Genomic DNA, 16,267 nt, shown 5'->3' on the forward strand with positions numbered 1-16,267 from the left:
TGCGTTCAAGTACCGTCGGAAATTACATAACTTTTTTGTTGTTTCAAATCCAGCAGTTGCTTGTGACAGGAGCATGGTTTTAATTTTATTTTTGGTAAAACAATTAATTGTATCCACACAAAAGATTCATTCTGGCCTATATAAGGTGCCGGAGCCCAGTGAAGCTGACTCCCCACCCAGATAAAAAAAATCCAAACAGGCTGAGTTTGCCCTGTAATTTCCGACAGTACATGAACGCAGCAGCAGCAGCTCTCAAAAACTGGCTTCTGCACTGTGTGAAAACATTCAGCTGTTCGAATTAAGTCAAACTAAACGCTAACGTTACGAAAACTAAAACAATAAACAAACCGCAACACATGTCCACTTTCCCCCTGCATCATCACTTTTTCTTTGCATTTTCACTTTGCATGTAATTTGCTAAAAAACCCAGAGAAAGTGCCATGCTTCTGTCCCCGGAAGTAGAAAAATTATGTCACATGCGTCATATTTGACCCCTTTTGTGCCCGCCCTCAAATGAGACTGTGCTGGCCTATTATCTGTCTTAAAGGAAGCAAATATAAGGTAAGCTGTCTCAATTCAGACAGAAACTGATGTATAAAAACACTAAAACTTAGGTCAGAGAGGTTTGAGGAGAACCATTCTGACATGACAGGAGGCAGAACTGGAGGTGGCAGAGCTGAAGACCTTACAATTTTCCTTGGAAGTGACAAGGATGGACATGATTAGGCATGCACAAACCAGAGAGACAGTGTAGGCAGGACTGTTTAAAGAGAAAGTCAGAGAGGTGAGTGATGTGGGGTATAGCAGGAGAAGGATGCTGAGAATTTAGCCTCCAAACAGGTCAAGACAAGGAAGACCAAAGATAAAGTTTATGGATGTGGTGAGACAGGACATGCAGGTGGTTGGTGTGACAGAAGAAGAAGATGCAGAGGACAGAGAGAGAAGGAGACAGATGATCTCCTGTGGTGACCCCTACTGGGAGCAGCCGAAAGAAGTAGTTGGAATGATCAGAAATACAACAGTGTAAATAGACCACTTCCATACACCACTTCTGCTTTTAGGCTAACACCTAAGTTAACATGTCACTGGGCATCAAATTCAGAGCATTTCTCATCATACATTAGACATTAAAACCCGCCCACATGATGTTGATATTCGATTTTTCACGAGTCAAATCATTTTACTGGCTGCACAGACAGTATGTTTAATCCTTCAGAATCTCAAGCATCATACTTGTGGCTCTAACAGCAGAATCAGATGCAAAAGTGACATTTCTGATGCAAATGTCAAAACTTACGTACAGTGCAGAAAAACAGTCCACGTCTGTCTGCTTTTTATATGTTTTATTGGTGCTATAGACTGGCTTTATGCAAAAAGGCAGTATGTAAAACCCTTAATCATAACATTATGTAAAACATAAAAGCAAAATGCAAAATTTATATTCTGGAATCAACAATAATGTTATTATGACACCTCCAGTGCTGTGGAAGGTAAGATATTTTTCCATTCACTTAAAAAGAAGCATGATGTTGTTGTTCACACTGTTTTTGGGAACCAGAAGTGGCCTTATTGCTATTTCTGGTATGCAGTCATTATTTATGAAGTTTTGCATATCACTTCAGGGAGATGTCTAAAGGTCTGAGCTCACGTAGCTCAAAGCAAAATGTTTGCACCATTTTCTGTCAGTCCATGTGGAGTCAAAACATTAACTCAGTCTGATGGTGGGTGGATGATTGCTGGCAATTTTTTTTTTCCTTTTTTCCCCCCTCTGTTTTCTTTTACCTGCTCAATCAGAAAACAGCTTTGACAAGTCAGAAGTAGAAAATCTGACAGTTTGGCTTTTGATGTTGATGATGATTACCGCGTCACAATGACCTCATAACACCTCTGTTTCTTTTTCTGTTTGAATTTTCTTTTTAAACATGTGATGCAGTCTGTATTTTTAGTACATATCCTGCTTCCATCACATTTCCTCATATTATAACTTCACTTTTTCTATTTTCCCCACATTTTCACTGTGCTGGCTTCTGTGCACGAGGTTACCTGTTTGAATCCCCTACCGGCAAAGTCTCTGTTCTGCATGTGTGAATAAATAAAAAAGCAATTCTCTCCTCTCTGTAACAGCTGCTCAGCCATGGAGCGAGCAACAGAAGCACAAACCGTCTCCAGTGGAGCCATAAACAGAAACCCGTGTCTATATTTGGCGGGAGAGGTGCACTGACAATATCAAGATCCACATTAATCCAGATCCCACGTACTATTCACAATACAATAATACATCATAATTTGATGCTGCATTCTTCTGCACATGCCGTAATGTGCACTCTTTTAAATTTCAGATGGCAAATGTCTTATTTTATAAGGCTGTACTACTACATATTCTTTGTGCAGGTTGTAGTACACCGTAAAGGAGTTTAGTTCATTAGGTGCATTGCAGTTTAGTGTAGCATGTAAGTGAAATAAACTTTAAAATGTTGGTATAAGCACCAAATTGGGTAAAAAAAAAAAAAAACTTTTTAGATATTACTCTTTAAAATGCCAGTGGGTCAGTTGAGTTTTCTACATGGTAGGGCTTTCAACTTGTTTTTGAGTGTGTGGGGGTCAAGCTAAAGTAGTAGAGAACGTTAAAAGCAATTGGAACATTCCAGATACGCAGGCCGTGGCGAAGACATTTGTTCTCTAGGTCACTGTTACACTGTTACATTCTGACTGTGTAATGCAGGGTACGTTATAGTACTGTAAATGGTAAATGGACTGCATTTATATAGCGCTTTTCCATCTGCATCAGACGCTCAAAGTGCTTCACACAAGTATGCCTCACATTCACCCCACTGTGAGGGTGCTGCCATGCAAGGTACTCCCTACACACCGGGAGCAACTAGGGGATTAAGGACCTTGCCCAAGGGCCCTTAGTGATTTTCTGGTCAGGCTGGGATTTGAACCAAGGATCCTCTGGTCTCAAGCCCAACGCTTTAACCACTAGACCATCACCGGTACTGTATATGAATTTCATAATAGCAACATGGAAAGGCCTATTTCTTGTTCTTATTTTTCTTGCTTTCTTCTTACATTATTACGTAGGCTACATCACTTCTGACATACAGTTACCAACCATTGCTAGTATCAGGTTGGACCCCCTTTTGCCTTCAGAACTGCTTTAATTCTTAGTAGCATAGATGTAAGAAAATGTTTGAAACATTCCTTGGAGATGTTGATCCATATTGATATGATAGCATCACGAAGTTGCCCATTCAACCAGTCTGCCCATTCTCCTCTGACCTCTGACATCAATGAGGCATTTTCGTCCACACAAGTGCCGCTCACTGGACAGGACTCTTTTTTTTTTTTTTTGGACCATACTCTGTAAATCCTAGAGATGGATGTGTGTGAAAAATCCCAGTTTCTGAAATACTCAGACCAGCCCGTCTGGCACCAACAACCATGCCAGGTTCAGTATACAAATAAGGAATGTTTGAGTTCAATGTTTGAGTTCAGTGGTACGAATATTTCATGAGAAAGCTGGAACATACCATTCAACTCGGCTTCTCCTCGTTGAATGGTATGTTCCAACTTTCACCGAATTAAATATTTGTTCCATTGAAAGAATGTAAAAACATTCATTATTTAGATAGATAGATACTTTATTACAGACTCAAGGTCCAGATAAAAGAAACAAAACACCATACATACAACAACAACAACAAAGAAAAATATATAAATAAATAAAATAGGGACACTAAACACCCTTGAATAAAAGACACTTATACCAGTGTTTCCAAATCTGTGACGTATACCGTGTGGCACTGTAAGAAATGTTAATCAGTTTAAGAACAATCTTATCAGAATTATTTAAACAAAAGATGAACCTAAACATCATCGTTCTTAAGATGGCTTGATGAGTGTTCACACGTGCCGTCACAAACATTTCCGTGGCACTGGCCCATTGAGGCCTTTTTAGTAAAATTCGCAAAGAGTCATTATAAGCCACTTGTAGTCTCTGAAGGCTCGCTTTCTTATCGTTTATCCACAAATGTGCAGTATACAAAGGTGTACAAAATGCTTTAAACAAAGCCAGCTTCACTTCGTCGGAGCAGTAGCCAAATTTTCGACTAATGTGTTTGCTCTGATATATAACGTACGACACTGATGAAAAATATCCTCATCATCACTCAGCGTATCAGTGATCACATGACCAAGATATCTCACCTGATTACATACATTCAGTACATGACCTGCCAGAGTAAAATCAGGAAAAACCAAATGCTTGTCATCATTTGTTCTACAAATCATGATCATACTTTTCATATCATTATATTTTACGTCATGTTTTTCTCCATACATGGCACACACATTCAACAATTGCTGTAGCCCAGCAGAACTGGGACTAAACAAAACACAGTCATCAGCATACATCAAATGGTTCACCACTGTATCCCCAACCACACAACCAGTTCTACACCCATTCAGCTGTTCAGACAAACCATTCATATAAAAATTAAATAAAATTGGAGACAAAATGCTCCCCTGTCTGACTCCATTGCTGACCTGAAAAGGGGAGGATATACAATTACCCCATTTCACCTGCATTTTTTGATGTGCATACCAATACATTAGTAGCCTCACTATGGATTTGGGAACACCAGCATCACTCAATTTTCTAAACAGTTTTCCATGGTTCACACGATCAAATGCCTTAGAAGCATCCGTGAAGCACAAGAATATTGATGAGTTTTTCCCTTTATAATCGCTCAATAATTCTTTTAAAACATATATACACAAATCAGTACTATACATGGCTTTAAATACAAATTGATATTCTGAGGAGATAATCAGAGTATTAACTCTCTCCAGAAGAATTTGCTCAAGTACTTTAGACAGTACATTAGCAAGAGCAATAGGTCTGTAATTGTCGGAGCTGCATAATTTCCCTGCTTTATCCTTGATAACAGGAACCAGCAACACTGTCATCATGGAGTCAGGAAGATAGCCATGGACCATGAAGGCAGTGAAGCATAGGGCAAGAAGAGGAGCCAACCTTAAACTAGCAAATTTAAGATGCTCAGCAGAGATGGAATCCAAGCCGGAAGACTTATTAACTGATAAATTTCTAATAGCTTGAACCACCTCATGTGTCTTTATTATATTCACACCTTCAACAGAGTTTACTTGGTAAGACTCAGATGGGACACAATTAAATAATCTTTCATAGTGTCGTTGCCAAAGTGTAGTAATTTCATTTACACCAGAGACGCCATCTACTGTACATGGCAAAGATGGTTTACAGTTATTAATAACGTGTACCTCTTTCCAAAAGGCTTTGTTGTTTTTACCTAAAAATTATTGGCCATGGCATCAGCCCTCAGACATTGTGCATTTTTATTAATGTACCATATAGCGTATTTATATTTTGTATTTGTAAGCTTCTTGTGTTCAAAAATAGGTCCATGTCTGGGTTTACCAGACATTGCCCATAATTTAGCAGCTGTACATGCTTCTGCGTGGAGTTCAGCCACATGTGTGTTCCAGCCAGGTCTACGTCTCCTCTTATTTTTAAGCTTCAGAAGAGGCTCACCAGCATTAAGTAAAGCTGTAACAATCATTATACATTGCAGAGATATCAGCTTTATGATCTGTGTTAGAACAGCTACTGTTTGTGCAGAGTATTGCCTCTCTGGGCAGTTGTATATTACTCAGCAGTAGATCACTAGAATTAAAATAGGAGTCAATATCCTCCTCCACTATAAAGGACCAGTCCACTCGATCTGGGTTAGATTTGTTTTTGTTTACACATTCAAAGGTGTCAGGTATTTTATCAAATCTAATAACCATTTTAATAGGAATATGGTCTGAATTTGATATGTTATATAACATTTCCATATGCACTAAAGATGAATGCGCATCAGCTGTTGAGAGACAGTGATCCAACCAGTATGTGGTGTGCCAGGCCTCACTAATATATGTATAACTATCAGGAGGCAACAACTCCCTGCTGGACAGAATCAAATTATCCCTACATAGATCTTTCAGATGGTTAGCAAACACTGAACTCCCATCTGAAATATCAGCATTCATATCTCCAACAATAAAAACACTTGTAAAATGTTCATTTAACAAAAAAGAGCTAATAAATGCTAACTTATTCATATAGTCTGTTTTATTAACAGCTAAAATAGATCCTTGTCATTTGATATTTTATTAATTTATAAACAACAGATAAGGGACTTACATTTTGGTGTTCCACTGTAACGTGTAGTCCAGTGGTGCTGTGCACTGACTTCGGACTTCCATAAAAAAAAAGACTTTGTGTAGTTCCTCAGTCCAGCCAAAAATCACATCAGCTTTTCATGTGAACAGGTCTTCATGTATCCAGACGGCTTACAGCGGAGCGGATTTTGTGTGTGTGTGTTACAGGCAGCGTCGGTTAGCTCAATCAAATAATCGTGTCATTGCCCCCGCGCCCCGCTCATACATGCACACGCACACACACACACACACACACACACACACACACACACACACACACACACACACACGCAGCCCAGTCGGTCGACTGTGTACGTCCTCAGTGCAGCGAAAAAAAAATCACGTCAGAAATGAGTCCAGCTTTTCTTCTCTCTCCCTGCTAACAGCCTCCAGACAGCACAGTGGTGTGTGTGTGTGTGTGTGTGTATTAGCAACGTCAGTTAGCTCAATCAAATTATGTCTCAGGAGAGTCGTTGTCCCCTGCGCGCGCGTGCACACACGCAACCTGGTCGGTGCTTGTGCGTGCATGTACTTCCAAAAAAAGATGTCCTCAGTGCAGCGAAAAAAAAAATCACGTCAGAAATGAGTCCAGCTTTTTCTTTCTCCCTGCTAACAGCCTCCAGACAGCACAGTGGATTTGTTTTGTGTGTGGGTGCATACGTGTTGTGTGTGTGTGTGCGCGATCACGCAAGCGTGCGCATGTGTGTGCGTGATCATGTGTGCGTGCGTGCACGAGGACGTGCATGTGCAGTGGTACCAAATGTATATAACCAAATTTGCACTCTAAATGGAACCAAGCCGCACTCCAAATGCAGTGCAACACAAATGGGATGAATTAATCCGTCATGTGACATACAGAGCACCAATCAAATGACAAGGATCCACTCAGCCATTATATAAAGTCACTTAAATCCTCTTTCTTCCCCATTCTGATACTCTTTTGAACTTCCGCAAGTTGTCTTCACCACGTCTAGATGCCTGAATGGATCGTGTTGCTGTCATGTGATTGGCTGATTAGCTATTTGTGTTAACAAGCAGTTGAACAGGTGTACCTAATAAAGTGGTGAGTGTACTTAAGTGGTTACGTCACTTCTGTTAAGAGTCATGGTTAAAGTAGACATTAAGCATTGTAGTTAAAAATGCCCAAGAGATTATTTGGATATCAAAACTAAGAATAATATTTTTTAAAATCAAGTATGTAAGAAATGAACTGTTACTGTTTCTTTTGCTTTAAATGGAAAGGAGCACCTACAGGCCACACCCCTTTTGCATCTCACAGGAGCGTGCCTCTAACTATGCACTTCTGCGACACGTCACATTAGTCCACAACAAGTTGTTTCAGGGTTAAATGTTCTTTATAGTCGGAGAGAACGGCGTCCATGCATGATCACAGAATTGTGGAACCTTCAGGCTGTTTAGCATGAAAGCCCCACCTATATACATAATTTTCACAAATAATTTTGCTGTCAGCTGTACCCAGGTTTGTGCCATGTTAGAGCTAAAACAGACAAACAAACAAAAAAACCCAAAAGATCTACTATCTCTGCTGAATATTTAATGTGATAAAAATGAGAAGTCGCTGCTCGTCCCCTGCACGCCGCTGCACGCTCCTGCACATTTACCCTCTTCCCTCTGATGTTTTGCAGCCAGTGTTGATGTCAACTGGACACACTCCAATGTACACTTCTGCTGTTTCTACACTGGTAAGAATACGCCCAGTCCGTCATGGTCAAAACCATCATCACCATCACCACCACCACCACCAGTGGCTTGTGTACTCGTTGTTTTGTCAGATCACAGAAGGAGCGGTGTGTGTCCGACACCGTCGTAACCGTAGAGCATGAGATCATCTGTTCCTAATGACATCAGTGACTTCACACTCATCATCAGTCGATTCAGTTTTGTCTGACAGTTTGTTTCTGCTTGTGCTCCCGTCTGCTGTTCTTGTGTTAGTCACATGACTGCAAATCAAGACAACTAGTGGAAGACTGTGCTTTCACCACAGGGCAATGTCGATTTTATATCTACATAAAGCGATAAAGAGCACGTAGGACAGACAGATTTGTGGTACCACCTGAGACCTGTAGGTGTCACTGTTTGACTGTGCACAGTGGCTTTCATAACTTTGAAAAGATGGCTGCGCTGTTTGTTCTTTTATGGTCAGGCAGCTCACATTATCCTCATGGGGATCTTATTCCTTTCTACCTTTGGAAGTGCAACAAACAAATTATCCTTCATAAACGTCTGCAAGTATGAATGGAAAATCTGCATACTCAGGTCAAGCGGAAGAGTATTTCAGTGTGTTTAATAATTCCAAAAGGAAAAAGTGGGAATGAATGCTGTTGTCAGTGTTTAACAAATAGCTGTTGTTGTGATGATGCATCTTTGTGTGCATACTCTGACCTTGGACACATCTCGTCTACAGTGCAACATTTTTAATGACACAGTTTAATGTATGAGGCCTGGCAGCTACTCTGCAACCTGCAGCACGCAGTTGTCTGGAAGAAAAAATTGTCCTTGTGCATTTCCTCACTCATGCTTGTTGCTGTCTGCAGGATGCACATATGCATGGATGACTTTGTCATAATTGAAGTGTAGGTGGTGTTATCATTCTCTATTACTTTAATGGTGTGAGCCTTGCTTGTAACAATGCCTGACCCCACTGATTTATGGGTATTATAGTCTCTGTGCACATTGCAACGGTTTGGCAAAGTCTTTGCAGGTGTGTTAGCAGAGATGTAGTTTAGCTATAAATGGATGCTTTTAAAACCTCAGTCATGATGCAGTTATGAATGTCATTCCTTCAAATGTGAACATGTTCATGATCTAGGTGTTTTACTGTTTCTTCTGAATTTCTTTGCAGGACAGATTCTTACTCTCCTGTTATTTAGGGGTTATGTTGTATGACACCCCGGTCATTGTCATTCCAGCTCCCAAGCTTGAGAGTTGGTTTCTGTTGTTTTCTTCTGGCTTTTGGTGCCATGGTTTATGACCATGTTAACAAAGCCCCAAGTCCCACTCAACCAATAAGACAGGTGGCTAGTGACAGGATAGCACAGGGGTGGGCAACGAGGGCCGAGACGCTGCAGGTTTTCCTTGCAACCAATCACCTCACCAGGTGGGTTGCTGATGAGCTTCTCCCCTGCACATAAACACCTGGTCATCAATGAAATCACCTGCTGAGACACCTGAACATTAATGAAATCACCTGTGAAGGTGACTGGTAGCAAGGAAACCCTGCAATGTCTCGGCCCTTTATGGCACATGATTGCCCACCCCTGGGATAGCACCTTATTGCTTGTGGCGGGTAGTAGCTGTCCGCCACATAACCTCTCCCACAGTTGAGGACACCTCTGGCATCAAGCTTTACACCAATGCAGCTTTGACTTATAACTGGTATCTGCTCTTATTTCTGTTGTATCCTCCCTGATAACAGAGAGGGTGAAGTTTCCTCTCCAGGGCACTACTCTGTGCAGATGATATGGCAAAACTGAGTTGCCCAGTCTTCAGAATCTCCCTCTTACTCTTGCTGGCATCCCCAAAAGGAAACATGACAACTACTACATTTGGTACCAGGTTGAGAGCAGGAGATCTCAGTAGAGTACCCAGCCGCCTAATGCCACGTTCACACCGGACGCCACACAAGCGATGGCGGCGAGAGGTTGCCATGTAATCCCTATAGAAGGACGCGTTGTGGCACCACATTGCTACGCGATGAAAGCGATTTTGAGAAATTGGCGCGTTTGTAGCGCGATATCGCATTGCATCTCGTCGTCAAGCTGACAAATTTGAACTTTTTCGTCTTGTCGCACCGCAGTGACCAATCAGGGACTGGATATGTAGCGACGTGGAGATGTCTGGAGTTTATACTTGATGTGGACATGTCCTGTCTCTGGCAATCAGTCTGTGAGCAGGACTTATGTCCCTTTTGTCCTTTATTTATTTAACACAATTATGACAGAGTTGGAGAGGAGCGCATTGAACTGCAGCAGCAGCCAGTTTTTTTTTTTTTTTTTTCACACGTGGTGCACGAACGAATCGTCCATGAAGATAATTTTATTAACTACACAGATAAATAATAAAACAAATGGTGACTGGTTTATAACACAATTCAATTAAATTTTCAATTTCAATTTTCAATTTTATTTATATAGCGCCAAATCACAACAAACAGTTGCCCCAAGGCGCTTTATATTGTAAGGCAAGGCCATACAATAATTACGTAAAAACCCCAAAGGTCAAAACAACCCCCTGTGCGCAAGCACGTGGCGACAGTGGGAAGGAAAAACTCCCTTTTAACAGGAAGAAACCTCCAGCAGAACCAGGCTCAGGGAGGGGCAGTCTTCTGCTGGGACTGGTTGGGGCTGAGGGAGAGAAGCAGGAAAAAGACATGCTGTGGAGGGGAGCAGAGATCAATCACTAATGATTAAATGCAGAGTGGTGCATACAGAGCAAAAAGAAAAAGAAACACTCAGTGCATTATGGGAACCCCCCAGCAGTCTAAGTCTAGCATAGTATAGCAGCATAACTAAGGGATGGTTCAGGGTCACCTGATCCAGCCCTAACTATAAGCTTTAGCAAAAAGGAAAGTTTTAAGCCTAATCTTAAAAGTAGAGAGGGTGTCTGTCTCCCTGATCCGAATTGGGAGCTGGTTCCACAGGAGAGGAGCCTGAAAGCTGAAGGCTCTGCCTCCCATTCTACTCTTACAAATCCTAGGAACTACAAGTAAGCCTGCAGTCTGAGAGCGAAGCGCTCTATTGGGGTGATATGGTACTATGAGGTCCCTAAGATAAGAAGGGACCTGATTATTCAAAACCTTATAAGTAAGAAGAAGAATTTTAAATTCTATTCTAGAATTAACAGGAAGCCAATGAAGAGAGGCCAATATGGGTGAGATATGCTCTCTCCTTCTCGTCCCCGTCAGTACTCTAGCTGCAGCATTTTGAATTAACTGAAGGCTTTTCATGGAACTTTTAGGACAACCTGATAATAATGAATTACAATAGTCCAGTCTAGAGGAAATAAATGCATGAATTAGTTTTTCAGCATCACTCTGAGACAAGACCTTTCTAATTTTAGAGATATTGCGTAAATGCAAAAAAGCAGTCTTACATATTTGTTTAATATGCGCTTTGAATGACATATCCTGATCAAAAATGACTCCAAGATTTCTCACAGTATTACTAGAGGTCAGGGTAATGCCATCCAGAGTAAGGATCTGGTTAGACACCATGTTTCTAAGATTTGTGGGGCCAAGTACAATAACTTCAGTTTTATCTGAGTTTAAAAGCAGGAAATTAGAGGTCATCCATGTCCTTATGTCTGTAAGACAATCCTGCAGTTTAGCAAATTGGTGTGTGTCCTCTGGCTTCATGGATAGATAAAGCTGGGTATCATCTGCGTAACAATGAAAATTTAAGCAATGCCGTCTAATAATACTGCCTAAGGGAAGCATGTATAAAGTGAATAAAATTGGTCCTAGCACAGAACCTTGTGGAACTCCATAATTAACCTTAGTCTGTGAAGAAGATTCCCCATTTACATGAACAAATTGTAATCTATTAGATAAATATGATTCAAACCACCGCAGCGCAGTGCCTTTAATACCTATGGCATGCTCTAATCTCTGTAATAAAATTTTATGGTCAACAGTATCAAAAGCAGCACTAAGGTCTAACAGAACAAGTACAGAGATGAGTCCACTGTCTGAGGCCATAGGAAGATCATTTGTAACCTTCACTAATGCTGTTTCTGTACTATGATGAATTCTAAACCCTGACTGAAACTCTTCAAATAGACCATTCCTCTGCAGATGATCAGTTAGCTGTTTTACAACTACCCTTTCAAGAATTTTTGAGAGAAAAGAAAGGTTGGAGATTGGCCTATAATTAGCTAAGACAGCTGGGTCAAGTGATGGCTTTTTAAGTAATGGTTTAATTACTGCCACCTTAAAAGCCTGTGGTACATAGCCAACTAATAAAGATAGATTGATCATATTTAAGACCGAAGCATTAATTAATGGTAGGGCTTCCTTGAGCAGCCTGGTAGGAATGGGGTCTAACAGACATGTTGATGGTTTGGAGGAAGTAACTAATGAAAATAACTCGGATGGAACAATCGGAGAGAAAGAGTCTAACCAAATACCGGCATCACTGAAAGCAGCCAAAGAGAACGATATGTCTTTGGGATGGTTATGAGTAATTTTTTTCTCTAATAGTTAAAATTTTATTAGCAAAGAAAGTCATGAAGTCATTACTAGTTAAAGTTAAAGGAATACTCGGCTCAATAGAGCTCTGACTCTTTGTCAGCCTGGCTACAGTGCTGAAAAGAAACCTGGGGTTGTTCTTATTTTCTTCAATTAGTGATGAGTAGTAAGATGTCCTAGCTTTACGGAGGGCTTTTTTTATAGAGCAACAGACTCTTTTTCCAGGCTAAGTGAAGATCGTCTAAATTAGTGAGACGCCATTTCCTCTCCAACTTACGGGTTATCTGCTTTAAGCTGCGAGTTTGTGAGTTATACCACGGAGTCAGGCACTTCTGATTTAAAGCTCTCTTTTTCAGAGGAGCTACAGCATCCAAAGTTGTCTTCAATGAGGATGTAAAACTATTGACGAGATACTCTATCTCACTTACAGAGTTTAGGTAGCTACTCTGCACTGTGTTGGTATATGGCATTAGGGAACATAAAGAAGGAAACATATCCTTAAACCTAGTTACTGCGCTTTCTGAAAGACTTCTAGTGTAATGAAACTTATTCCCCACTGCTGGGTAGTCCATCAGAGTAAATGTTATTAAGAAATGATCAGACAGAAGGGAGTTTTCAGGGAATACTGTTAAGTCTTCAATTTCCATACCATAAGTCAGAACAAGATCTAAGATATGATTAAAGTGGTGGGTGGACTCATTTACATTTTGAGCAAAGCCAATTGAGTCTAATAATAGATTAAATGCAGTGTTGAGGCTGTCATTCTCAGCATCTGTGTGGATGTTAAAATCGCCCACTATAATTATCTTATCTGAGCTAAGCACTAAGTCAGACAAAAGTTCTGAAAATTCACAGAGAAACTCACAGTAACGACCAGGTGGACGATAGATAACAACAAATAAAACTGGTTTTTGGGACTTACAATTTGGATGGACAAGACTAAGAGTCAAGCTTTCAAATGAATTAAAGCTCTGTCTGGGTTTTTGATTAATTAATAAGCTGGAATGGAAGATTGCTGCTAATCCTCCCCCTCGGCCCGTGCTACGAGCGTTCTGGCAGTTAGTGTGACTCGGGGGTGTTGACTCATTTAAACTAACATATTCATCCTGCTGTAACCAGGTTTCTGTAAGGCAGAATAAATCAATATGTTGATCAATTATTATATCATTTACTAACAGGGACTTAGAAGAGAGAGACCTAATGTTTAATAGACCACATTTAACTGTTTTAGTCTGTGGTGCAGTTGAAGGTGCTATATTTTTTTTTCTTTTTGAATTTTTATGCTTAAATAGATTTTTGCTGGTTATTGGTGGTCTGGGAGCAGGCACCGTCTCTATGGGGATGGGGTAATGAGGGGATGGCAGGGGGAGAGAAGCTGCAGAGAGGTGTGTAAGACTACAACTCTGCTTCCTGGTCCCAACCCTGGATAGTCACGGTTTGGAGGATTTAAGAAAATTGGCCAGATTTCTAGAAATGAGAGCTGCTCCATCCAAAGTGGGATGGATGCCGTCTCTCCTAATAAGACCAGGTTTTCCCCAGAAGCTTTGCCAATTATCTATGAAGCCCACCTCATTTTTTGGACACCACTCAGACAGCCAGCAATTCAAGGAGAACAATTATGACAGAGTTGGAGAGGAGAGTGAGGAACTGCAGCAGCAGCCAGTTTTTTTTCTTTGTTCACATGTGCGCACGCGAACGGGACAGGAGGTCCTCAAACGAGGCAGAAGTACCGCTAAAAGCGGCCGTCATCCAGACGCAGCTCCTGCAGCAAATGATGAATTTGTGGCGTCACGTGGCGTCCAGTGTGAACGCGGCTCAAGCAGAGCGACACACCGGGTGATAGTGGCGCATCCATCGCCAGGCGAGGGATGCGAATTTGTGGTGTCATGTGGCGTCCGGTGTGAACGCGGCATAAGGGGCTGATTTTTTTTTTTTTTGACGAAAACGTCTTTATTCATCATGAGGTTTTTTTTCCTCCATCTTCCTGATCTTCCAGTTTTTAACCCCTTTAGCATTTCATTATCCCTTCTGACCCACAAGGCAGTGTGGCTATTGACCCATAGTTGGGGACCAACACCCTTGTAGTTTGACCTGAGTCTGGTCTTTGACTTGTACCCATTGGCAGGGGTGGCTTGGTGGTACTATCGCTACCCAGTGTGAGCCACCAGGCTAGTGGAAGGGAAAAGACACCTTAGTAGTCTTTTGTTGACTCTGCTCTCAAACATGGATGTACTCACAACCCTAAGATAAGAAGAGATAAGATAAACTGTTGATCCCACAGTGGGGAAAATCACTTGTTGCGGTAGCAAGAGTCGTACAGTTGTAAAGAAAAATATTTAAAGAACGGTGACTAAAGTATATTGTAGTGTTTGCTGGTGGGTGCATAAATACTGATGTGAACAAATTATATAAAAAATAGAATATAAGTGAGTATAAGTATTAGGGATGAGCGAGTACACCACTATCTGTATCTGTATCTGTTCAACCATCAAAATTATCTGTATCCGTATCTGTACTCGTAGTGGGTGGGGCCTAAATTGGAAGTGGCTGTGGTTTAACCCGAAATGGCTGGGCTTAAATCAGTACATTATTTTAAGTCTGAAATTGGTATGGATTAACCCAGTTTAATTAAGAAGTTGCTATATTTATTGTTTATTTGAAAACTATTTACAGAACACCATCAAAATTTAGATTCATACCAATGTTTTTGATCACAAAAGTAGGAGAACTATTTGCAGAACAAGTTTTTTATGAACTCACAACATGAGTTAAGTTACATTAAGTGTATGATTGAATATTTACAGGACAGCCTCAGAATTGAGAGTCAATGTTTTTGATCACAGTAGTAAAGGAACTATTTTACAGAACAAGTTTTTTATAAACTCAGAACATGAATATTCTTAAGTGTATGAATGAATAACAGAACAGCCTCAGAATTGACATTCAATGTAGTAGGAAATTATGAACTACTAAGTATGCATGAACAAGAGTTGCCATACTCAGCACAACTTTCTTGTTTTTAATTTTATGATCAAACTGTGATTTTTTTTTTCCAATTATTTATTTATTTTTACTACCTAAAGTTCTCTGCATTTTCTGTGTGTGCAGTGTCTGTGTGTGCATGTGTGTGTGACTGAGTGACTTTGTGAGAGAGAGGGAGAGAGAGAGGTTGTTTGACTGACCAATTTATTTTTATGAGCTGCAGTGAGAAAGTATCAGATACTGCATGCAGCCATATTCAGTAAAAATATTTATATAGGCTACTTTGAGTGTTCAGCTATATGTGTGTAAGTAGTTTGTTTATTTTTTAATGATCTGTGTGAACTTGGTGATTCATGCAAACATCCAGTGATGGCAAACAGGGAAATAATATGTCAGCCTTGTTCACTGTATTCTTCTCAAAAGCACCGCGTTCAGTAGGAGCAAAGTTTTCCAACTGACTTTATATCACCAACAAAATGAAGAGCAAACAAACTACAACCAAAATAAATAAATAAATAAACCCAACCGGAGGCTGTGACTGACACGACAGGAGCCGTTTTCAGTGCTGTCTTGTCAAAAGCACCGCGTATGATACGAAACAAGTTCAAGTAACTTTAAATATATGACAAACCGAAAAAGAGGTGAGCTGAAGAAAACTTTTAAAGAGTACTGACAGAGCAACATGAGGGCCAATCACAGAGCGTGAAGACAGTCAGTTAGCCAATGAGAATTTTTCGTCAGCACGAGCACAGATATTGATGAGTTTTATTTGGATCATGCTCGTGCTTGTCAAAAATGCTTTATCCATACCGGATACTTGTCTGAAACGAGTATCCG

General features: G+C 40.5%; 1 protein-coding gene across 1 annotated transcript in view; it reads left to right on the forward strand.

Moving 5' to 3' along the window:
- Nucleotides 1-16,267, forward strand: part of LOC117517488 (disks large homolog 4) — a 181,604-nt gene that overhangs the window by 89,469 nt on the left and 75,868 nt on the right. The window contains 1 exon segment of the mRNA XM_034178519.1: nucleotides 7,890-7,946. Within this exon segment, the coding sequence (XP_034034410.1) occupies nucleotides 7,890-7,946 (57 nt within the window).

Source organism: Thalassophryne amazonica, chromosome 9, assembly GCF_902500255.1.
Source record: "Thalassophryne amazonica chromosome 9, fThaAma1.1, whole genome shotgun sequence".
Taxonomy (NCBI): domain Eukaryota; kingdom Metazoa; phylum Chordata; class Actinopteri; order Batrachoidiformes; family Batrachoididae; genus Thalassophryne; species Thalassophryne amazonica.